Source organism: Suncus etruscus, chromosome 5 (genome assembly GCF_024139225.1).
Source record: "Suncus etruscus isolate mSunEtr1 chromosome 5, mSunEtr1.pri.cur, whole genome shotgun sequence".
NCBI classification, from domain to species: domain Eukaryota; kingdom Metazoa; phylum Chordata; class Mammalia; order Eulipotyphla; family Soricidae; genus Suncus; species Suncus etruscus.
In genome coordinates, this window is record NC_064852.1 from 12,954,580 (window position 1) to 12,979,169 (window position 24,590).

General features: G+C 51.0%; 1 protein-coding gene across 1 annotated transcript in view; it reads left to right on the top strand.

Annotated features, from left to right (window-relative positions):
• OLFML2A (olfactomedin like 2A) overlaps window positions 1–17,669 on the top strand; it is a 38,631-nt gene extending 20,962 nt beyond the window's left edge. Inside the window, exons 3-8 of the mRNA XM_049774151.1 lie at window positions 1,549–1,656; window positions 6,177–6,392; window positions 8,664–8,913; window positions 11,323–11,550; window positions 14,902–15,090; window positions 16,591–17,669. Coding sequence (XP_049630108.1) covers window positions 1,549–1,656; window positions 6,177–6,392; window positions 8,664–8,913; window positions 11,323–11,550; window positions 14,902–15,090; window positions 16,591–17,195 — 1,596 coding nt within the window. The 3' untranslated portion in view covers window positions 17,196–17,669. The remainder of the gene's footprint in view (window positions 1–1,548; window positions 1,657–6,176; window positions 6,393–8,663; window positions 8,914–11,322; window positions 11,551–14,901; window positions 15,091–16,590) is intronic.
• The last annotated feature ends 6,921 nt before the right edge of the window (window positions 17,670–24,590 follow it).

Below are 24,590 nucleotides of genomic sequence, written 5' to 3' on the forward strand. Positions count from 1 at the left end.
GTCTGTGAGTGGTTCCCTATCAGGGCATCAAGGGGCCTTAGGAGAGCCTTTGAGGAGCTGGATAAGATTGGAAGCATCCAAGGGAGGCTCATGGCCCTATGCCTGCTTTCATCAAGCTCTCTTCCAGATTTTACTCTCTCTTATACATCAGTTCCGTAGAGAAAAGCTCTCAGGCTTAGAACAAACTGAGTAGCACTGGGAGGGTGGGAGGCAACAGGCCAGGTTCAGACTGGCCACAGCTTGGCACAATGCCCTATGCGAGGTGGGCAAAGCTGCAGGGCCTGCCCTTCCCAAGTGGCCACTTTCCCAGCCAGTCCCCATTGCCAAGGCTTCCCTGATGTTCTTGTGGGCGTCTGAGCCATCTGGGGGAAGTGTGGCATCCTGGACAGAGAGACAGAGACAGAGAGAGAGAGAGACAGAGAGAGAGACAGAGAGAGACAGAGAGAGAGAGAAAGAGAGAGAGAGAGAGAGAGAGAGAGTTGCAGTCTATGTCCCATCTGTCCACCCTGCAGAGCGGCTGCAAGAGAGGGAAAAGAGTTGAGTTTATTCTGCCTGAGTTTTATTCTGGGCTCCTTTGCTGCCAACAGCCAGGTGGCCGTGGGTGGCTGCGGGTAAAGCATGCCACCTCTCCAAGCTGCACCTCTTCCTCTGTGAGCCATCCTTGTGGGCTGGGGCCCTAGAAGCAGTCCCTGAGGCCAGTGATTCATGTTCAAGCATTCAGGTGCTCCCAGGAGAACCTGGCTTCGTGAAAGATGGGGGTGGCAAGGGACAGGTCAGGACCCACCTGCCAACATGGCTCTAGGGAGGGCTGAGAGTTTGGTTGTCCCACTGGTGTGTGGGAGGGAGCTATGATCTTCCTTGTTTACATCGTCAGGCGTGGCCCACAGGAAGACATGCCCACCTGGGCATTCTAGGGGCAAAGCAGCTTTTTGGAGAGTGTTGGAGATCCAAGCCCTGGAAGGAAGGAAGGAATATGGCAGCCAGGGATGGGCAAGAGACTATCAGAGATCCAGGGAGCATGGGTGCAGCTCCTCCTTTGCCAACTGCCCACCTCCTGGGCTCAAGTGCAATTGCCCATCTCACCCCTTAGCTGGTGCCTGCCCCATGCTCAGTGCTCCAGAGCTGCTGGGTTATATGGCTTTTCTTACTTTTTCTTTTTGGCTTTTGGGCCATACCTAGTGGTACTTAGGGTTTACTCCTGATTCTGCACTCAGGGATCACTCCTGACTGGATCATGGGACAATACCAGGGTGCCAAGGATGAAAGCAAGTCAGCCATGTGCAAGGCAACCACCTGTACTATCTCCCCCACACAACTAACAACTTCAGGAGCTCCTATCAGTGCTGCTGGGACCACATGGGACCACCATATTGCTCAGAGCTGGGTCTTAGCATCAAAACACACACTTGGCCGTTTAGGTTCTCTTGGGCTTCTCATGATTCTTAGGTCATTGGATTCAGTGAGCACAGAGGGTCTCAACAGGCCATCTTGAGGCTCAAAATCACCCCCTGTCCTTGCCCTTACACTGACCCTGGCTTCCCTTGGCAGCTACAGTCCATGGTGGACCTCCTGGAGGGCACTCTATACAGCCTGGACCTGATGAAGGTGCACGCCTATGTCCGCAAGGTGGCCTCCCAGATGGACACGCTGGAGGAGGTGAGCTGCAGCTAGAAGCCAGGGTGGGTCAGGGCTGGGGGCCGGAAGATTATCCCGAATGGTGTAGGTTGTTCTGTCTTGATGCTGGTGACTACTGAAAGCTAAGCCCCAGTAGGAAGCCAGGAAAGGGGGTGAGAACAGGAAGTTGGGTACAGAATCTGACAACCCCACTGACAGCACAATGGAAAACTATGGGGCCACCATAAACACAGTGTGTGAGGGATAATTTCTGGGGGGCACTGCCAGGTACCACACTAGTCAAGTTCTGATGCTGCCTGAGACAATGCAGGTGTCCCAGGCCACTCTGCAGTGTGAACATCACAATGTGGGCAGGAACAGGGCGAGGTAGGCATGGGAGGGTCCCATCTGCAGGCATCTCTGCTGGCACTGCCCGGCGTCTGCCTGTTTCCTGCATCCGGCTCTGCCTTGAGCCTGGGATGTGACGAAGCCAGGAGTGGGTGTGGGGGCTTCCTCTCCCAGTTTCCTTTCCAGAGGCGGGGACTTAGGCATCCTGTGCCCCAGGGTGGGATATTAACCCCCTTATGAATCCCAAAGGAAGAGTATTAGTAGCTTTGTTGATTCTCTCTTTTTTTTTTTTTTTTTTTTGGTTTTGGGACCACACCCGTTTGATGCTCAGGGGTTACTCCTGGCTATGTGCTCAGAAATTGCCCCTGGCTTGGGGGGACCATATGGGACGCCGGGGGATCGAACTGTGGTCCGTCCTACGCTAGTGCTTGCAAGGCAAACACCTTACCTCTAGCGCCACCTTCCCGGCCCCTGCTTTGTTGATTCTCAAGGAGTCAGGTGACCCCCCCCCCATACTCAGGAGCCTGGTGGTGGAACATGACCTCGCCCTGGGAGCTCCATGACCCTGGCATACACCAGCTCAGAACTTGCCTCCTTAGGAAATGTTTCCTCCCTGCATGTAACATGCTGCCAGGGGAACTGCGGGGGGACTGGAACAAATCAGAAATGATTTCCGGAAAGCTGCCATAGAGAAATGGCTTTTCAGTTCTCTCCTATTTTGCATTATCTGTATTTTGCTTCTGTTCACCAAAAAACAGAATTAGCCCTAGGAGGAGGTGAGGAGAAGCTGGCTCCTTCTGCATAAGGGAGAAAGATTTCGGGGTCGAGGGGTCCTGCAGCAGTCTGTACCCCCAGATTCCCACTATTTCCTCTACCAGTGGTTCTCATTTGTGGCAGTTTTGCTCCCCAGGAAAGAGGCAACCCAAAACCAGAGACATGTTTGGTCATCACAGCTCAGGGAAGGAAAGGTGATGGGTGCTATTGGCTTCAGATGGGGACAGGCAAGGGTGCAGGTAAGCAGGACACCAATGATAGTCTCCACCAGGCACAGCCATATCTGAGATTAAGAAACCCTGCTGGGCCCGGAGAGATAGCCCAGCGGCGTTTGCCTTGCAAGCAGCCGATCCAGGACCAAAGGTGGTTGGTTCGAATCCCGGTGTCCCATATGGTCCCCCGTGCCTGCCAGGAGCTATTTCTGAGCAGACAGCCAGGAGTAACTCCTGAGCAATGCCAGGTGTGGCCCAAAAACCAAAAAAAAAAAAAAAAAACAAAAACAAAAACAAAAAAAACCCTGCCCACAGGCCACCACTGCCTTCCTCAGCTTCTTAGCTTTCAGGTCCTCACTGGAACCCTGGCATAGAGTTATGACATAATATTTAAACATAAGACTTGAATTATGATTATCCTTACTTATACAAACCAGGAAACCAAGGCTTAGAGATGCACTGTCACTAACTCCAGGGTAAACACGAGCAGAGAACAGGGATTTGAATCCAGGTCTGGATCACGCCTGCCTTACTGCCACTGGATCTGAGTCTATTTCCACTAGGGCTGACTGGGCATAACTCACTTCTCTTCTCTGTAAAGTACCTTGCAGTGAAGTTCTTTCGGGGGTCAGGGAAGGGGCTTGGGGCACACCTGTCTGTTTACAGCTTGCTCTTACCTCAGCACTCAGGAATCACTCTGAGCAGTGCTCAGGGGACCCTGTGTGGTGTCAGGATCAAACCTAGGTTGATTGCATCCAAGGCAAACAACCTTCCCACCATACCATTGCTCTGGTCCTGGAGTTCTGACTTAGATCCTTTGTGACTAACCACAGAGCTGCTTCCGACATCTGGGTCTAGTCTCTCCTGCCTCTGCTGGGAAATGGAATCGAAGCAATGAATCCCATGGAACGCCCCCAACCAGCCGGGGCTCTGGGAGCCTCTGCTGCACTATCCCATTTCCTGCACAGTGGCCAAGATCAGCTGGTCACAGTGATGGTGTCACTCCCACCAAGAGGAGCCTGGTGGTTTATTACAGCCCATCCATTCCCGCAGGATCCAGAATTAGTAGGAGACCCACAGACACTGCTAAAGACAAAAAGATCCCCGGAGTGGAACCAGGAGAGACAGAATAACAAAGCAAGGGTGGGCCGGGGCAACAGCACAGGGGGAAGGGCATTGCCTTGCACCTGGCTGACCTGGGTTCAATTCCTGGCATTCCATGCAATCCCCTAAGTCACCAGGAGGGATTCCTAAATGCAGAGCCAGGCGTAATTCCTGAGCATCTCTAGGTGTGACTCCCCCCTCCAAAAAATGGAGAAAGGTAAAGGTTGAGTTCAGTACTATAAGAGGGACCAATATGAGAAACTCAAGACTTGAACCTCGAAGAGATCCGAGACTCAGTCACTGCAAATTTGATTAGAGGGGGAATGGAGATGTAGCTTAGTGGGAAAGCACATGATCTGTATATAGGAGGCCTTGGGTCCATCCCCAGTACCTCCCCAAAATTAGCAGCATGAAAAGAAAGTATTTATTGATTGATTACTGGCACTGAAAACAAGATTAGTAGCCAGGATAATGTCTGTGCCTGTAGGGCTAAAAATATTGACTGTCACTCCACTCCACAATAGACAGGTGGGAGTACTACATACGGGCATGGAAGAGTTCCCCAAAACAAGCTCCAGGGAAAGGACAAAGGCAAAATCTGGTACCATGAAATCCCTATCTACTGTTGGACACCAAGAAACAAAGTGGAAGATAGACAGTTTCATAGACTATGTGTCTTCTTAAATTTAGCTGTTATAAACAGAGTGTAGCACTTCTCACGCTCAGGGCTTCCTAAATTCAATCCCTAGTAGAAGATACCATCCACCAGAAGTAAGGCCTGAGCATCGCTGGATATGATCCAAATACTCCTCCGATATTTATTTGAACATATATTATCTATTTTTTCATTTATTTATTTATTTATTTTTGGTTTGGGGACCACACCCAGTGATGCTCCGGGGTTACTCCTGGCTATGCACTCAGAAATCACTGCTGGCTCAGGGGACCACATGGGATGCCAGGGATTGAACCCAGATCTGCCCTGGGTCAGCCACATGCAAGGCAAATGCCCTACTGGTGCGCCATTGCTCCTGTCCCCTCATTTATGTATTATTGATTTGGGGCCTTACCCAGAGTGCTCATAAATTACTTCTTTTTTTGTTTGTTTGTTTTTGGGTCAAACCCAGCAGCGCTCAGGGGTTCCTCCTGGCTCCATGCTCAGAAATCGCTCCTGGCAGGCTCAGGAGACCATAGGGGATGCCGGAATTCGAACCACCGACCTTCTGCATACAAGGCAAATGCCTTACCTCCATGCTATCTCTCCAGCCCCAGGAATTACTTCTGACAAAGCTCAGGGAACAATACTGGGTGCCAGGGACAGAACTCAGGTCATACAAGGCAAGCATCCTATCTGTACTAACTCTCCAACCTTGATTCTATCTTCATTCATTCATAAATAAGAATTTAGTAATAAGGGGTCGGAGAGACAGCATAGAGGTAATGCATTTGTCTTGCATGCAGAAGGACAGTGGTTTGAATCCCGGCATCCCATATGGTCCCCTGAGCCTGCCAGGAGGGATTTCTGAGTGTAGAGCCAGGAGTAACACCTGAGCATTTCCAGGTGTGACCACCCCCCAAAAAAAAGAATTTAGTAATAAGGGGCCAGGGAGATTCTCCAAAGGACTGGAGCATAGACTTAAAGTGCAGGACTCCCAGATTCTTTCTTTTTTTTTTTTTGGTTTTTCGGGCCACACCCATTTGATGCTCAGAGGTTACTCCTGGCTAAGGCTCAGAAATTGCCCCTGACTTGGGGGGACCATATGGGACGTCGGGGGATCGAACCGTGGTCCTGATCCTTGGCTAGCGCTTGCAAGGCAGACAGACACCTTACCTCTAATGCCACCTCGCTGGCTCTGCTGGACTCCCAGATTCTAACCCTGGGACTGCATGGTCCCCAAGCCCTGTTGGCAGTGATCTCTGAGAACCACCAGGTGTGGCCCCCAAACAAACAGTTATGGCAGGCTCTTCTCTGAGCAGCTCCCCACATCCATTCACCCTGTCATATTGACTCCTGGGTCCTACTCAACAGATTGAACAGTGAGGCCTGATGGCAGAAGAGGGGTGTCCTTTGTCCCAGGGCAGGGGTGCAAGTTAAAGGAAAAAATGTGGGTCCTGCCCCCACAGAATATCAAGGCCAATCTAAGCCGGGAAAACAAGGAGATGCGGGAGAGTGTGCGGCACGTCAGCGAGCAGTTGCGACACTACGAGAACCAATCGGCCATCATGAGTGGCATCCGGAAGGAGCTCGCCAGCCTGGGCCTCCAGCTGCTGCAGAAGGACCAGGCGCCCGGCCCTGCTGGCCCTGCCAGCCCAGCTGCTGGACCTGGGAGCACCGCTCAGGTGAGGTCTTAGCTCTGACTACCGGGTTCAAGGGGCTGGCACCAAGGACAAGGCTGAGAGCTGGCACAGCTGGAAGACCCATGGCAGGGCCAGATTCGGGGCTGGAGAGGAGAGCAGGCAGCACACGGGACACGGGGTCAGATGTAGGTATCTAGCAGGAGTGAGGTGCATTTATCTCTCCCTCCTGAACCCGAACTAGCGTGGGTGAAATTCTTCTTTGTTAGCCAAACTAGTGGGGACAGGGCAGGCCCTGAGATCCCAGGCCAGGTGCTGCCAAACTCCCTCCGGCTTCCCCAGCTATAAGTTGCCAGCCCCAGGTTGGCTCTGGAATCCTGCAGCCTAACAGTTTATTCAACTCCACCTGGGCTACTAAATCTCTGCAGCTAAACTTTTTTTTTTTTTTTTTTGTTTTTGGGTCACACTCGGCAGTGCTCAGGGGTTACTCCTGGCTCTAGGCTCAGATATCGCCCCTGGCAGGCACAGGGGACCATATGAGATGCCACGATTCGAACCACCGTCCTTCTGCATGAAAGGCAAACGCCTTACCTCCATGCTATCTCTCCAGCCCCATCTGCAGCTAAACTTTAAAGGCACCTGTTTCTCATTAGTGCCAACCCTCCCTCCAACCCCCTACCCTCTATGGTGCAACTGAAAAGGGCCCTTTTGGAAAGATAAAGGCACTTTCCTTGCATGCAGCTAATTCAGATCCTAAGCACCACCAGAAATGATTCCTGAGTACACAGTTCCTGAACACTGCCCAAACACCAAAGCAAACGGCTCTCCTGTAGAGCCAGAGAGAATGTAGAGGGATTAAGGTACAAGTCTTGCTGCATCGATTCTTGGTAGCACCTGATTCCCCTTAGTATCTGTGTGGGTGCAGAGATGCCCCAGCACCACCAGTGACCTGGGAGATGCCTTGCATCGCAGGGCTTTAAAACACTTTATCACAATGAACTGTCTGCACTTTAAGCCAAGAATCACCAAAGACCCTAGGCTTCTAGCAAGCTGCTGGGCCCTCCTCAGAGCAGATAAACTAGACAGAGGCGCCCCGTTTGGGTGGATACATAAGACAAGCTCCTTCCTGTGATAGAGCTGGCAGAGGAGATGGATTTCAGGCCCACTGTGGCCTCCTGTCCTGCCCTGTACTCCTAGGTGACCTGGTTTTCAGGTTGGCAGAAGGGAGCTGGCAAAGGTGAAATCCCACCTACCTCAATTCCCTCTAGAGGACCACCCCTTAGAGGTGGCCCTAAGCACCTTCTAGGAGGGATGCTCCATCCCTGGCAGATGAGAGAGGTCGCAGATGGCAGGAAGCAGGGTCAGTGTGAAGACTGGCTCCTTCCTCCCCACCCGTCAGCCCCCCATGCTGACAACACTGTGATCTTGGGCCATTAGTGTCAGACGCAGGAACTGCCTGGAGCAGATAAAGCGTGGAGAAAGCCTGATGCCTTGGCCCAGAGCTGGCTTCCTGCTGGCTCCATTGCCAAGTCCACGGGCGTGACTGAGGCTGGCTTTGGCGGCAGCAGCGGGTCCGATACTCGGATCTCTCTGTCTCCTGGACAGTCTGCTCACAATGGGCCCCGTCACACACCCTCTGTTCTTGTGCCAGGCCAGCATTGGGGGCATCAGAGGGGAAGTGAAGAGAGCAGTGTACACGTCATGTTAGAAAGACCATGCCTGAGGGCTGGGGTGACCAGCCATGCCCTTCTGTCTCAGACAAAAAGGTTTCCAGGATGCAAGACTGCAATGCCAAAAGTGAAGATGTTCTGAGCTCAGGAGCTAAATGGGGCCCCTTGGCCAGGGGCCTGAGAGAGGTCACTAAGTGGTGAAAGGGATGCATGTTAGGCCTAGCAGATGAATGGCCCTAGTCCTGGAAGGACAATCACCCCAGGGTCTCTCCCTGGCATCGTGTGATCCCCCAAATAACACCCAGAGCAGCCCTGAGCACCAAACATTTTGATGGCCAACCACTTCCAAACTGGGGGATCAGTGCAGAAGCCACTTCCTGAAATGGGTGGGGAGTGGAGTTGAGAAATTAGGCAGGTTCCCTGCCTGAGCTCTAAGCCTGCAAGGAAACTAGAGAACCAAGTGGGGAAACTGAGGCACCACCAATCATGGAAGGAGCTAAATGAGAAGAAAGTTGTGACTTCATGAACCTCTGGGACACAGGGCCTGGAGCAACATGGCCACTGCTTGCCCCCCTCTGCTATGCCTCTTCGACCCTACACATTATGTTTTCACTGCCCCTCCTCTGAGCCTCCCCTTCTCTCCCAGGACACAGCTGGGGGAAAAAGCAAGGACGCCAACAAATACAGCAGCATGCAGAAGAGTTTTGTGGACAGGGGTCTCCCAAAACACCCCAAGGAGAAGCTGCTGAAGGTGGAGAAGCCCAGGAAGGAGGGTGCTAAGGGCCGACCCCCCAACCCCACAGCCAGGCCCCGGGCCCTGGCCCAGCAGCAGGCTGTGATCAGAGGTATCACCTACTACAAGGCAGGCAGAAAGGAGGGAACTGAAGCTATGTCTGGTGAGTTTGGGGCCAGAGCTACTGGGTTTGAGGTGAACTGATGGATGGTGCCCTCCAAGGATTTTTTTTTATAGGGATCAAGGTTTTGGGTTTGTTTTATTTTGGGGGGGTTGGTTTTTGGGTCACACCCGGTGGCACTTAGGGATTACTCCTGGCTCTGCATTCAGAATCCCACCTGGAAGGCTCAGAGGACCATATGAAATGCTGGGAATTGAACCCGGATTCGTCCTGGGTCAGCTAGGTGCAAGGCAAATGCCCTGCTGCTGTGCTATCACTCTGGCCCCTTGGGTTTATTTTATTTGTTTTGTTTTGAGGCCACATCTGGCAGTGCTCAGGAATTGCTCCTGACTGCACTCAGGAATCGATCCTGCTGGGGGGCTCCAGGGATCATATTGGATGCGGGAGATCGAACCCAGGTCAGCCCTATGCATGACAAACACCCTACCCGCTGAGCTATTTCTCTAGCTCTTATTCTGTTTTTTTATTACTGTTTTTTTGTCTTTGGGCCACATGTGGTTGTGCTCAGAGCTTACTCCTGCACTCAAGGAATCACTTCTGGTGGGCTTGGAGTGCCAGGGATCAAATCTGGATCAGTTGTATGCAAGCCAAGCCCCCTCCCCTCTGTACTATGACTCTAGCCCCACCAGTCTTCACTTTAACTCTGCCTACTGGGTGTTTGTTGCAGATCCAGGGGGTGCTTAGAAATGTGGCATAAAACCTTCCCAGGGTTCTACCTCCAGGGGCTGCAGTTGCCTTTCCCCTATCCTTGGGGGCCTTTCCTTTGCTCTCAAAGGTTTGCAGGTGGCCGCTGTGTCATAGTCACTCCAGGAGATGATTGTGGGCACAGCAGAGCTCACCAAGGAGAGGAAAAGAGGACCCAGGGCCTCAGCCAGACCTGAGTGGATGCAGGGGACCTTGGGGGCGGTTCCCATTTCCAGAATTGCACACAGACTATTATATCTTCTCTATAGCTCCTTCATCCCCTCCCTGAGAAAAGCACTGATATAATTAAACAAGAAACAAAAAATGCCAAGAGCCCCACATTCCTGAGCCGTTATTCCTGGGGTGGTTTCCCCTTGCTCCTCTGAGACCCTCCTCAAAAGCTTCTCCTCTGGTGTCCTTCAGAGGCATCCCATGTCTTTCCCCACCTTTCCTGGGTCTGACTGACCATCTCCTTCAAGGTTTTTTTTTTTCGGGGTATGAGGAGAACTAATAGGGATTCATCTTCTTTGAGACTTCCCTTGTTTCTTGGGGCTCCTTCTCCTGGTCTTGGTGACAGCCACTAGGGACAGTGTCTTGAGGTCCACTAGCCCACCTGGCCACTGCACAGACTTTTATTCCCTTGCCCCGGCTGCCACTCTGTCCAGCAGTAGCTGTGACCATGTGCCAGACTGCAAGGCCCATGGGAACCAGCCCTGCTCTGGTGAGATGCCAGGGCTCCCACGCTCTGAGTGGGGGCTGTCTCTGGGAAAATTCAGGATTGGGGTGCTGTGGGCCAGCTCCACCTCCCTGCAGAAGAAGCTCATCAGAAAAATAAGCACCAAATCATTGTTCTCGGCGTGTCTTGGACAGCAGAGCTGGAATCCAGTTTGAGACCCTTTCATGACTGTCCTCTGGCTGGGTGGTAGTCAAAATTGGGTCCTTAATCCTAGCCTAGAGAAGTCAGTGACTCATGGAGGACCTGGACACTCACCAAACTGGGCCCCTCACTCTCTCAGCAGTGTGGGAAGCAGAGTGATGGCCGGAAAGCTGAGAGAGGGGACAGTGAGTGAGGCAGAGACACAGAAGAGGTGCAGAGGGGTCAGGAAGGTGCTTATAGTGACAAGTACTGGGGGAAAGGGAGAGAAACAGAGGTGGTGACTAAGAGGAAGCAAGGACAGTGTGACATGAGAATGGGGCTTGCTTTCTGGAATGAAATACAGAAAATGAGAGGTTAGGTCAGTGTTTCACCTGTTCACCAGTTTCTTTCTTTCTTTCTTTCTTTCTTTTTTTTGGTTTTGGTTTTTGGGTCACACCTGACAGCGCTCAGTGGGTCACTCCTGGCTCTATGCTCAGAAACCACTCCTGGCAGGAACAGGGGACCATATGGGATGCCGGGATTCAAACCACCATCCTTCTGCATGCAAGGCAAATGTCTTACCTCCATGCTATCTCTCCGGCCCCAGTATTCACCAGTTTCTGTGCAAATGATCAGTTGCTATTTTCCTCTAACCAGTCATGAGTCACAGTTGGGATACCCAGGCCCTCCAAGCCCGGCACTCAGCTGAGGCCATCTGTGGGGTGAGTGGCCCAGAGCCTAGCCATGGCCTCCAAGTTCTCCTTTAGCTCCCTGTACCCCCTTCTCTGGTCCCAGAGCAGGGAGCCTGGCGCTGGGAAGGGACCAGACTTGAAGAAGTTTCCTCTCCACAGACAGTGCCCTCAAAAGCACTTCCTGGCTGGAGCAGCTACCCGCCAAGGTGGAGGACAAGTCGCTGGAGCCCAACTTGGCAGAGCATGATGCCGCTATGCCCCAGGCCTCTGAGGGGACACTCTTAGCCTCTAGCACCCCTGCTTCGGAGTCCCCCAAGCCAACCACTATCTCCACCACCAGTGTCCTGCCTACTGAGACGCCTTCACCCCCAGAAGTGTCCACCCAAGGTGAGTATCCTCATAGGGTTCAGCAAACACAAGTTGAGGGCCCTGGTGGGTCTACACCTGCGTTTTTGTTTTTTGGTTTTGGCTTTGGTTTTGGGACCATAACTGGCAGAGCTCAAGGCTGACTCCTGGCTCTGCACTTAGGAATCACTGTGGCAGACTCAGGAGGTCATATGAAATATCAATACTTAAACTTGGGTCAGCAGCATGCAAAGGCGAGTGCCTTCCCTGTTGAAGGATCACACTGTTGAAGGATGGGGGGATTGTACAGGGGGTGGGGTGCGTGTGTCTTGTAAGCCCTGAGCAGCCTCACATCTTCATGTCTGAGCATTGAACCACCAATCCAGTTGGTCAAATATTACCAGGTTGGCCCCTGAGTTTCCAGAGCACTGTTTGGGAGGATCCTACCCCCACCCTAAATATGGAGCAGGGTCATTGGTATAAAAAGCAAATGCTTATTGGTCCCTTCCAGAAAAGTGTGAACACACTAGCAGTGAAAGGAAAGGAAGGGAATATTCCACACCCATTCTACAAGCACCTTGAAACCACCCATCCAATACAGAAACTTCTTTCCTTTCTTTATTCCCTCCATCCAGTCTTTAGCCCTGTTGTTTTTTTTTTGTTTGTTTGTTTTGTTTTGTTTGTTTTTGGGTCATACCTAGCATCGCTCAGGGCTTACTCCTGGCTCTACGCTCAGAAATCGCTCCCAGCAGGCTTGGGGGACCATATGGGATGCCAGAATTTGAACCACTGTCCTTCTGCATGCAAGGCAAACACCTTATCTCCATGCTATCTCTCCGGCCCCTTTAGCCCTGTTTTATATCCACTGTGAGGCACTAGCTTGGGTCTTCTGGCAGAAATCTTTTTCCCTAAGCCTTGCACTGTCCATTTATCCCAAAGGGACCTGTCTCCTTTGCTCTTGTGCCTTAAGACCAGACCTTTAACCTAGACTCTAGAGCATCACTGGATGTTCAAAAGACATCCAAAAGACCAGCCCTGATCGATTCCCACATATACCCTTCTCAGAATCCTCCAGAAAGGGCCCCATCAGTGCTGTGAGCCTCTTCTAGTCTATGTTCATCGTAAGAATCTTGAGGGGCTTTGGTGAATGAATCAGAGGGCACAACTGCCTAAAAGCCAGGCCAGGCCTTGAAATCACTTCAAGAAAAGGCCTCTTCATGATGTGAGAAAGTGCTCAGCAAAGAGAAACATGACTGACATCAATGGTCCTTGACTATTTCTAAGAGCCATGGGCCCATGAAGTAAGCCCAACTGCAAAGAAAAAAAGGAAAGGAAGAAACCAGAACTTGTTGACTAGTTTCTCCGAATAGTCAACTTATTTCCACCATGATTTGCAGTAGTGTTCATAAGGAATGTTTCAGGGCACAGTAGAAGTTCAGTGTCACTGCATCCTCTACTAGAGTGTCAACAGCCTCCAATACTGTCTCCAACTCCTTTCATTGTCCTCATCCATCCACCCCGCAGACGCAGCTCTAAAGACAGAATCTTGGGTCTGTTATCGTCGGCTATTATTTATTCCCTTACAGTGTTGTGTGTCTTTCTGCTCCGCAGATCACTGAGATCAGTTGATATTTGTCTTTCTCCCTCTGACTCATTCACTTAGCGTGACCTCCACCTGCAGGATTTCTTTCTCTACAGTTGAGTGTTATGCTGCTGTGTGCAGGCCAGTCCCTTTACCTGTTCACCTATCGCTGAGTACTGGAGTTCTTTCCAGTTCTTGGCTATGGTAAATAGTGCTGTCGTGAACATAGATATTGCGTATGTAAGTCTTTTCAAATGAATGTTTTTGTGTTTTGGAGATAGATGGATGTCAAAGGGTGAAGTTGTTGGGTTGGGGAAATTTTATTCTTTTTTTTTTTTTTTTTTGGTTTTTGGGCCACACCCGTTTGACGCTCAGGGGTTACTCCTGGCTATGTGCTCAGAAATCGCCCCTGGCTTGGGTGGACCATATGGGACGCCGGGGGATCGAACCGTGGTCCTTCCTTGGCTAGCGCTTGCAAGGCAGACACCTTACCTCCAGCGCCACCTACCCGGCCCCAATTTTATTCTTACATAAAAGCTCCATTCTTACAGTTTTTAGTGGGGGGTAGGAAGATGGCCACACCCAGCCAGGCTGCTCTCTGCTCTGTGATTGGGGGGGGGGTCACAGTGGTACTCAGGGGACCAAGAAGTGCCAGGGATCAACTGAACCAGGATCACACAAGACAAGTTCTTTAACCCTGTACTATTTCTTTAGTCATCTACTCTCTCTCTCTCTCTCTCTGTCTGTCTCTCTCTCCCTCCCTCCCTTTCTCTGTCTCCCTCACTCCTTTTTCTTTTCCTCTCTCCCTCTTACCCTTCTCTTCCCTCTGTCTCTCATAAAACCCAGAGCTCCAGCTTTTTTAATTCTCCCTTGCCCTGTTCTGTGTTTTCTAATAAATTAGACATTACTGGGGCCAGAATGACAGTACAGTGGGTAGGGCGCTTCCCTTGCACATAGCCAACCTGGGTTCTATTCCTGGCACCCCATATGACACACTGAGTTCCACCAGGAATGATCCCTGAGTACAGAGCCAGATGTGAGCCCTGAACACCATCAGATGAGGCAGAAAAAAACAAATCAAACGAACAGATTAGGCATTAGTTAGTTTGATTGCTGCAAAGCAGGGCTGGGTGGTGACTGTGGTGCAGGTGAAAGTCTACCTTTGTCTCAATTCTGCATGGATCCACCCAAGCTGAAGTGGTGGTCCGAGGTTCACCAGCACTGTTGGGGATAGACCTTGTTTTTAAGAGAACTAAAGATTGGGGCGGAGAGATAGCATGGAGGTGAGGCATTTACCTTTCATGCAGAAGGTCATCGGTTTGAATCCCAGCGTCCCATATGGTCCCCCGTGCATGCCAGGAGCAATTTCTGAGCACGGAGCCAGGAAAAACCCCTGAGCACTGCCGGGTGTGACCCAAATACCAAAAAAAAAAAAGAGAGAGAACTAAAGATATTATTTAAAAAATATTTTTTTAAAGGGGCAGGAGAGATAGCTTGGAGGTAAGGTGTTTGCCTTGCATGCAGAAGGATGGTGGTTCAAATCCTGGCATCCCATATGGTTCCCCCGAGCCTGCCAGGAGCAATTTCTGAGCATAGAGCCAGGAGTAACCCCTGAGGGCTGCCGGGTGTGACCCAAAAAGAGAGAGAGAGAGAGAGAGAGAGAGAGAGAGAGAGAGAGAGAGAGAGAGAGAGAGAGAGAGAGAGAGAGAGAGAGAGAGAACAGAAAGCTACAGAAAGCCACATGAGATGATATTCACACTAGACCCAGAGCATGCTTTTGACAATGTGGGTTATGTACTCCTGACTCCCAGAAGGCAGAGAGGCGAGCTGTGAGGGTACCCTTCGGTCAGTGGATCCCCCTGTGAAACAACACAGCTACGGTCGCCATGAGGGAGCCTGGATGAAGGACCCCACTGCCAAGGACGACAGGATCTACGTCACCAACTACTACTATGGCAACAGTCTGGTGGAGTTCCGCAACCTGGAGAACTTCAAGCAAGGTAGGGGGGCTCCAGAGGCAGGGTTGGAGCTCCAGGGGTAGGGGACACCAGAGACGGGGTGAAGTCTGCTGCAGGGAGACTCAGCCCTCTTTTGCTTGTGGTTCCCCAGCTCAGCCTAGTTCTGAATGGCAACTATCCTAAGGATGGAGTACAGGGGTACCTTTTCTGTGGCTAGAATATGACCAGGTTAAAAAGAAGAAGAAGAATATGGCCAGGTAGCCAAGTCCTTCCCTCATGGCTGCCTGAATATCTGCACCTCAGCCTGGCTGAGGACCTGTTTTGTGTTGCTCTGGTAACTCAGGAGCTGGGGTTTGGTGTCCATTTCTCAGGTGAGCTGTGCCCTTGGCAAACTGCAGGTTTGGGCACAGGTCAGGCTAGGCCTGTCAGCACAGGAAATGGCAGCCCTTTGGGTATCAGATCTGGGCCACGATGGGGTCAGTAAGATAGAGCCCTCGTAGGGAAGTGCAGGCCGTGGCCTGCAAAACTATTTTAGCCACAGAAATGATGCAAGCTAGTGCCCAACATGTGGAAGACTCTGGGTTTGATGCTGTTCCGTGCTACCTGGCCCAGCCCCAGCACCACAACATTAACAGTTTCTGTACAGCATCAGAAGGGAAGGTCCAGGGTCTGTGGGAACCCAGCAAGATCAGGGCAGCCTTCACAGACTATCCACAGAACCATAGAGGAAGAGCAAATGCAGCTTTGCAGTGAGCCCCAAATATGCAGGTCTGGAAGACTGCTGGTGGAGATGTGGAGGGGGGTGAGGATTATTGGTTTAGAGGGGAGCAGAGCGGGACAGACCTGGAAGCCCTGCAATAGCTCACTCTGATTGGGGTTGGAGCAAAAGTACAGTGAATAGGGCATTTGCCTTGCACGCAGCTGACCTGGGACTGGTCCCTGCAGGGTGTTCCATATGGTTTCTCTAAGCAGAGCCAGCAATTCCTGAGTGCAGAACCAAGAGAAACTCATGAACACTGAGGTGTGGCCACAAACACAAAAACAAACAAACAAACACCCTGAGCATGGTGTAGCCACAGGGAGCAGAGAGAGTGAGTCCTTCCTTCCTCATTGTTGAACCAGGCCCAATCTCTGCCTCCAAGCGGCACAGAGATTAATGGGGCAAGCCAGTATCACATCCCAGATAGGGAAAGGTGTGAGCTAGGAGCACTGCAGAGAAGGAGCCCCTAACTCATTGGGAAGGCAGAGAAGGCTTCCTGGAGGAGGGCCATACCCCATGGGCCAGGAAATGGCAGCCAGGCACGACTGGCATCAGCTTATATCTAGCTCTGCAGCCAGACTGAGCTGGAACCTTTGCAGCCTGTTTCTTTCTGCCCTGGGAACATCTTCCTTGGGCCACCTGATCTGGTAGGACCCAGAGACAGGCAGCATCCATGTCTGGCAGAGTCATCACTCCATGGTCCTGGGTGGCCCAGCTGGTGTCTGCATTGGACTGGGAGGGGGGGGGGTGGCTTGGCTCTGACCTCCACCCTCTCCAAACAGGCCGCTGGAGTAACATGTACAAGCTCCCCTACAACTGGATCGGAACCGGCCACGTGGTGTACCAGGGTGCCTTCTACTACAACCGGGCCTTCACCAAGAACATCATCAAGTATGACCTGCGCCAGCGCTTCGTGGCCGCCTGGGCACTGCTGCCCGACGTGATCTATGAGGACACCACGCCCTGGAAGTGGCGCGGCCACTCGGATATCGACTTTGCCGTGGATGAGAGCGGCCTGTGGGTCATCTACCCAGCTGTGGATGACACCGATGAGGCCCAGCCCGAGGTGATCGTGCTGAGCCGCCTGGACCCCGGCGACCTGTCAGTGCAGCGGGAGACCACATGGCGGACCCGGCTGCGACGGAATTCCTACGGGAACTGCTTCTTGGTGTGTGGAGTCCTCTATGCCGTGGACACGTACAACCAGCAGGACGGACATGTGGCCTACGCCTACGACACGCACACGGGCACCGAGGCGCGCCCACAGTTGGTCTTCCGCAATGAGTATTCCTACACCACCCAGGTCGACTACAACCCCAAGGAACGGGTACTGTATGCCTGGGACAATGGCCACCAGCTCACTTACACCCTCCACTTCGTGGTCTGAGTGGGGGCCAGTGGCTCAAGGGAGAGGTCGGCCAATGGGCCCCCAAGACTCCCCGAAACGACGCTGGTGCTAGGGACTCCCATCAGAAATTTCTTATGAGGGGCCAGCCTTAGGGCCAGGTGGCTGGCATGGTCCAGAACAAGTAGGCATCCAGTGTGATGGTCGTTGCTTCCCTTTGCAGAAATTTTCTGGGCACCAATCCTTTCCCTCCTTCCAACTTCACTCTCCAACATAAGAGGATGTTAAACCCACTTATCAGAGGAGATTGCAACTCAGAGAGTAAGAGTCCCAGATTCAAACCCCGGCACCCCATAGGATCACCCCAGCACCAGCAAGATTCCTGAGCCAGGAATAAGCCCTAAACATAACTGGGTGTGTCCCCCCCAAAAAAAGAGGCTCAAAGTTCTTTCTGTGTTTTCATAGCAGCCCCGCTGGACAGAGGCTCTCACTACCTCCAGCCTGCCCAGTTTACCCCCATTTTCTCTGGTTTTCTCAACTCTGCATCATTCGCAGCCTACTCTACACCAGGGGCCCTTGGGACGCAGGCAGCCGGGATGGGTGGGGGACTGTCTCTGTGCCCTCCCACCCCTTTTCTGGCTCAGCTGTTGGTGGCCTAGCCTGGGCTTGTTGACTAACGTCCCTGCTCCCCCTTTTGGCTAGACCCCCTCCAGCCCCACCCGCTGTCCAACCACATTCCAAACCTCCACGGTCACCGAGCCCCTGAGCACAAACCACACCCCAAGAAAAAATATGATCCCAATTCCAAGGCCAACCCCCTTTCTTTCTTGTTTCTTCTGTCATTTGTTTCTGTAGCCACAGCTGCCGACTGCCAGAGGGAAGCAGGCCTCAGCTCCCCCTCTTTCTCACCCACAAGTGCTGGCTTTGGTCTCATACCCAGGCCTCCTGTGCTTGTCTCAGTCCCTCCCAGAGTCCTTGGCCTAAGGGTTCATCCCTTCCTTTCTCTCTGGACCTTCAAACCCACAAGCTATACATGCACTCAGGGATACTCCCAGGTCAGCCATGAGCAAGGCTCCAGGCTGGTGCCAAGAGCAAAGAAGCTCCTTCTTCCTTATTGCTCCTGACCTGATTATCTGGGGCAGGCCTTGGCAGTCTCATTACAGAGGAAGGGAACAAGGGAGCCATTGGGCCTTGTAAGGGTGGGGAAGAGCTGGAAGGTAGATGCTGTGAGGACTAGAGTCTGTGGACTAGGCTTCCCTCACCCTCAGAAATGTGGCCAGGGTAATCCCAGTCCTGGACTGAGAATGCTCAGTTGGCCCAATTCACCCCAATCCTCACATGGTTCCCTGGAACATGAGATTTGAGTGGCCAGGAGATGAGACCACTTCTGAGTCTGCCCTCCTCTGCTTTGGACAGAATGTGTAGAACTGGAAAGAAGCTCTCAGCTCAACCTCTTGTTTCACTCTTGGAGAAATTGGCCCAGGAAGAAGCAGAGGTGGCTCAGAGTAACTGGGCCTTTGTCCCTTATGGACAGCTCTACCTAGGAAGGTGACAGGTAACCACACACTCAAGCCAGCCCTTGGACGAGTATTTACTGCTGATACCTGTACCCCCCCCCCAACCTGACCCTGCACCCCTCATTCTGCCCCCATTCCAGTGCCCAGGAGAACTGCAGATTTGAACCCTTGGTGGCCCAGTCAGCACAGTGGCCACCTTCGGGAGTGGAAGCAAATGTTTTTGGAACCGAATGTGTTCCTTTCAGGCACAGGGATGGTGTGTTGTTTGAGTAAAGTGCTAATTCACCCCTGAAATAAAGGGGAACGATGACGTGGGGCCAAGCCAGGCCTGACTCAGGCCCTGAATGCACCCAGCCTCCCCTCCTGCTGACTGTCGCACTGGTTCTGCTCACAGACCTCAGGGGCTGTGCTTGTTTGGGCCTGGCCCTGGCCTGGGCTCCACAAGGCGGGGTCGTTTATGATCTCACAGTCCCCACATGGTATTCAGGTCCTGCTCTCCCCATTAGTTTGAAGAAAGGGGGAGTTTGAACGAGCAAGAGTTCAAGATAAGTATTTTCTGGGTGGGACAGTTTGGACCACAGCTGTCAAGCATTCGCTGCTGTTGTCAGCCCTGCTCTGTATTCAGGCCCTGGTAGGTGGGTCATGGTGGGTGGGGTGAGTTCCTCATTTTGCAGGTCAAAATGGGGTGTAAAAGCTAAGTTCCTTGTCACATAGGTTTGCACCTCAGGTAACACAACCTCCTTACCCATTGAGCAGCGATGAAGACTGTGAAGGGAGAATATACCTTTTCACAGTGAGGGTGCTGAGGGGAAAGACTTACCTGAGGTCGACCCTGGAAGGGTTGGGGCTCCAGGGTTGGCAATGCATGTTCTTTGCTGACTGCATGCCCCCCACACAGCCCCATAGCATCCTCAGGCTCCGTGCTAGGCCTCCATCCAGTGTGGTCAGACCACCGGCAGCACCACAGAAAAGACCCATGAGAAAGGAGGGGTTGACCTTTAAGGACTTGAATGTCAAACCAGGGAGTGAGTGTCTCCACATTTGTGGCCAAGTTGAGTCTAAAATCAAGGGGAAAGGAGAATTCTAAGACCATTTGATGTTGGCAGGAGGCTGGGGAGGATCCAGGACCTGCCAATGAAGTTGTGAGCTTTGAAAGGGACCTGAGGCCTTAGTTGCTTCAGACTTGTCCACATCAGGCCATAGTTCTTGGGGACAGCCAGGCATGGTGGGACAGGGCAGCTGTCCCTCTGCCCTCAGCTCTGCAGGAAGAAAGTTGTCCTGGTGTCTCTGACTAATATAAGACATGAGACCTTTTTCCTCCCCAGAGATGGCCAGAATTTTATGTCAAATATATATGCTCTGGTCAGGAAGAACCATGCTATATGATCTGTCCCCGGGGGTCAGAGGCTGGAGGTTTTCCTAGGAATAGTTAGAAGGCTTCTGAAAGTCCATGTATCCCCCAAAGCATTCTTTCTTCTGTAGTGCCTCACTCAATGCTAGGGGGCACAACATGGAGGGGGAAGGAAGCCCGGGGCCAGCCCCACCATGTAGACTCCAAACCTGGGCAGGTCCTTTGACCTCAGCAGTGAGGCTGGCAACTTTTTCCATTTTTGAGGGGAGGACAGATTTGAACCTGGTGGTGTTTGGAGGTCATTCCTGGTAGAACTTCTGGAACCATGCAATTCTGGGACTGAGCCCAGGATTCCTGCTTACAAAGTCACTTAGCTTTCCCCAGTCCTGTCAACTTCCTTTGAGGGTTAGGGTAAAGGACAACTGAGCACCCAACCAGCACTCCTTTAGGGTCAGGAGACACCTCTAATTTCCATGATCACTAACCCACCCAGCAGCACCCCAAACCCCCAAGGTCTGAATTACTTTTCCTTTTTCTGGTGATAAACCTCAAAATTCAGAGTGGTTAGGGTGGAAGGTTGTGTGACCTTATTCAGGGTCACAAATTGAACAAGCAGGAAGTCAAGACTTGAACCAGATTGTTTCTATTTTAATGCCAAAGCTCTAAACTAACTGTTGTCAGGAATCTTGTAAGAAGTTGTATTTCCTTTCTTGCTTTGTCGAAAAGCTCAAAGGCATATTAGAGGCTATTTTTAACAAGTGTATTGAGTCTCTTACTAGACTCTGGCTTCATTGTAGTTTTCTGCCTTTCATTTTATCCTGATCTTAATTTTTATTTTATTTTATTTTATTTTGTAAATTGCCATAGTATCTTTTCTACAGCAAGGTGACATCTGCTGAAATAAATGATCCAAAAATGGATTCTGAAGGTCTTTATGAAGCTCTGTGATCTGCACCCTGTCATAAAACATGCACTTAATAACAGAAAAAGAGTTTGTTAGGAGAGGTGCTAGAGAGAAAGCACAGCGGGTAGGATGCTTGCCTTCCATGTGGCTAACCCAGGTTCAATGCCTGGCATCCCATATGGTCCCTTGAGCCCATCAGGAGCAATTTCTAAGAGCAGAGCCAGGAGCCTGGGCATCATAGGTTGTGACCCAAAAACTTTAAAAAGTTTGTTAGGAGAATTGGCCTTGTCCCTGGAACCTGGTCAATGACCGAGAGCAGGAGACACCACCTGGAGCTCATCATCAGAGCCACCAGATGCAAGAAGTGGCACTCCCTACGGCGCTCAGACAAGGAATTCAGAAGTGAACCCTGTACCCCGCCTCACATGGTGACAGAGGGATTATGTTCACGTTTGCTATCTTCTGGATGGAGAGTGGAGGTGGTGGTGAAAAAAGAAAGCGCCTATCTATAATTAGGCACCCCCCTGAAGCAGCACTTGCCCTTCTCCCAGGCTGTAAAATAAAAATATAAAAATATAGCCACAAGTTGGGTGAGATTGCCCCAGGCACCATGTTTCTAATTCCTCATGTGGACAGGTCTGATGAAGCAGGGTAGTGGCAGAGAAACAATTCACCAAGCAGTCAGAAAAGTAATTGGAGTTAGTCTGCTTTACTTCATGGCCTCTCTCTGCCATGTCCTGCCTATCTGACATGTGCTTTCTCTAGAGCCCAAAGCCAGAGCCTTTAGTATCCAGAACCCCACCCGCCAGGGTGTGGGGAGGTCCTATAATCCAGATGGGTTTATACATACCAAAGAAGAGGTGAGGGGGGTCTGGAGTGGTGGCACAAGTGGTAGGACGTTTGGCTTGCACGCACTAGCCTAGGACGGACTGTGGTTCGCTCCTCCAATGTCCCATATGGTCCCCCAGGCCAGGAGAGATTTCTGAGCGCAGCCAGGAGTAACCCCTGAGGGTCATTGAGTGTGGCACCTCCCAAAAAAGGAGGTTAGGGAAAAAGGAAATTGGGGGAAGGGTTACATTTCCAGCTTTTCTGTTTTAAACAAAAAAAAAAAAATGAGAAAAGTTACAAAACGTTTATTCTACTCTTCTCCACTGTTATCTTCAGGCTGGAACCTCAGATCAGAACTCAAAGCATCAAAGTTTAAATTGTATACATCATTCTCAAAACAGTCAACTTTTTCCATATCTTATACATATCACTATTTTTTTCCTAGACTTCTCTGAACATAAACATTAGAACCTTTCTGCAGATACACATATATAGTTTGAAAATAAATTGCTAAACATTCTTTTTTTTTTTTGGTTTTTGGTTTTTGGGCCACATCCAGCGGTGCTCAGGGGTTACTCTTGGCTGTCTGCTCAGAAATAGCTCCTGGCAGGCACGGGGGACCATATGGGACACCGGGATTCGAACCAACCACCTTTGGTCCTGGATCAGCTGCTTGCATGGCAAACGCCTCTGTGCTATATCTCCGGGCCCTGCTAAACATTCTTACAATGAGCACTGTTAATAAGAGTCTATAGTATCCAGTTCCTTTTCCAGCCATGTCTGTGGACAAAGACATTAGAACATTTTTTGCAAACATAATTTGAGAATAAATCGCTACATAATAATACGCAATGAACACCATAGCAACTGGGGAAACATTCTCTAGAATAGCTGGGAATTTGTTTAAACTCTAACAACATATGCATTTCGCTAGAAGTGTGCAAATTAATATAAAGCCACAAAAGTTAGAGACAAATTTTTTGACTGATGCAAATAGGGTCAAGAGATTAACCTAAGAGAAAGTTACAAGGGGTTCTAAGAGCAGCTTATCTCTGATGGGTTTTGGCTGGGCTCAGATCCTCCATCTTCTGTGGTGGCTGCTGGGATCTCCTCGATAAACTGCTGCAGGTCAGGGGGCCGTGGTCCTGGCAAAAAGCACCTCCAGTAGAAGAAAGATGGTAGATATTGGCATCTGGGGCACTGCCCAGAGATTTCAGCTTTTTCCCCTTCACTGCCTGCTTCTCTGCATTTGTGCTATTTCCTTCCTGTACCATCAGTAGATGGTATATATTCTTTTTGTTTTGTTTTGTTTTGGGGTCACACCCAGCAGCGCTCAGGGGCTACTCCTGGCTCCATGCTCAGAAATCTCCCCCAGCAGACTCAGGGGACCATATGGGATGCAGGGATGCGAACCTCCATCCTTCTGCATTCAAAGCAACTGCCCTAACGCTGTGTTATCTCTCTGGCTCCATGATGGTATATTCTTTGTTCATTTCATCAAAATAGTTTGATTTCAAGAAGGAATGTTATAACCTGTTGGCTGTAAGCACAAGCTTAAAACAGTGCTAGAGGGACTGGAGAGATAGCATGGAGGTAAGGCATTTACCTTTCATGCGGAAGGTCATCGGTTCGAATCCCAGCATCCCATATGGTCCCCCGTGCCTGTCAGGAGCAATTTCTGAGCACAGAGCCAGGAACAACCCCTGAGCACTGCCGGGTGTGACCCAAAAACCACCAAAAAAAAAAAAAAAAAAAAAAAAAACCCAGTGCTAGAATTGGACCCAGGGCTCACACGTGTAAGTCAGTACATTGAGGCAGAGCCATTTCCCCCGTCTGGGAATTCATCACTGCTACTTTGCTATTTTACAGCATTTCTTTTTCGTTGTGATGATGAAAGCGGAGCTCACACTCAGGCATGTGGGGTGGGGCTGTCTCATGCTGACAAGTCAGGTGTTCTCCTAACTAAGTCCCATCCCTCAGCTCCTGAAAAATACTGTTTGGGTATCTGAGCAAGTTACATCTCTGGCATCCCGAATCCCAAGCACCACTAATAATAATTCCTTAGAGCAGAGCCAGGAGTAAGTCTTTTTTTTTTTTTTTTTTTTTTTTTTTTTTTTTGGTTTTTGGGCCACACCCGTTTGATGCTCAGGGGTTACTCCTGGCTATGTGCTCAGAAATCGCCCCTGGCTTGGGGGGACCATATGGGACGCCGGGGGATCGAACCGCGGTCCGTTCCTTGGTAGCGCTTACAAGGCAGACACCTTATCTCTAGCGCCACCTTCCCGGCCCCAGGAGTAAGTCTTAAGAACTGTTGGGTTTGGGGCTGAGAGATAGCATGGCTGTAGGGCATTTGCCTTGCAAGCAGCTGATCCAGGACAGATGGTGGTTCAAATCCCTGCATCCTATATGGTCCCCAGAGCCTGCCAGGAGTGATTTCTGAACACAGAGCCAGGAGTAATCCCCAGGTGTGACCCTAAAACAAAACAAAACAAAACAAAACAAAAAAATTTCTGGGTGTGGCCCCAAAATAAAAGACTGTTTTGGTGCTGTTTTGGTGTTCTGGTCCCTAGAAAGTGCTCGCAGAAAGAACACAACCATAAACAGAAAGCCAGAGAGCACAAATGCTTGATGGACAACAAGGTGGCACTGTGACAAGTTGCAGGCCTGACACACTGCAGGGCTGAGGCCACATAGTGACCCCTGTGTTAGGAAAAATCAGCAAAGGTCTGGGTTGAAAGGGGGCTGGCAGGAGCCCATGTGGTCAGAAGGTCCTTCCAAGGAGCCCAACATACAGACATACTCACACTCACATATGAGGTCCTACATGTGCACAGTGG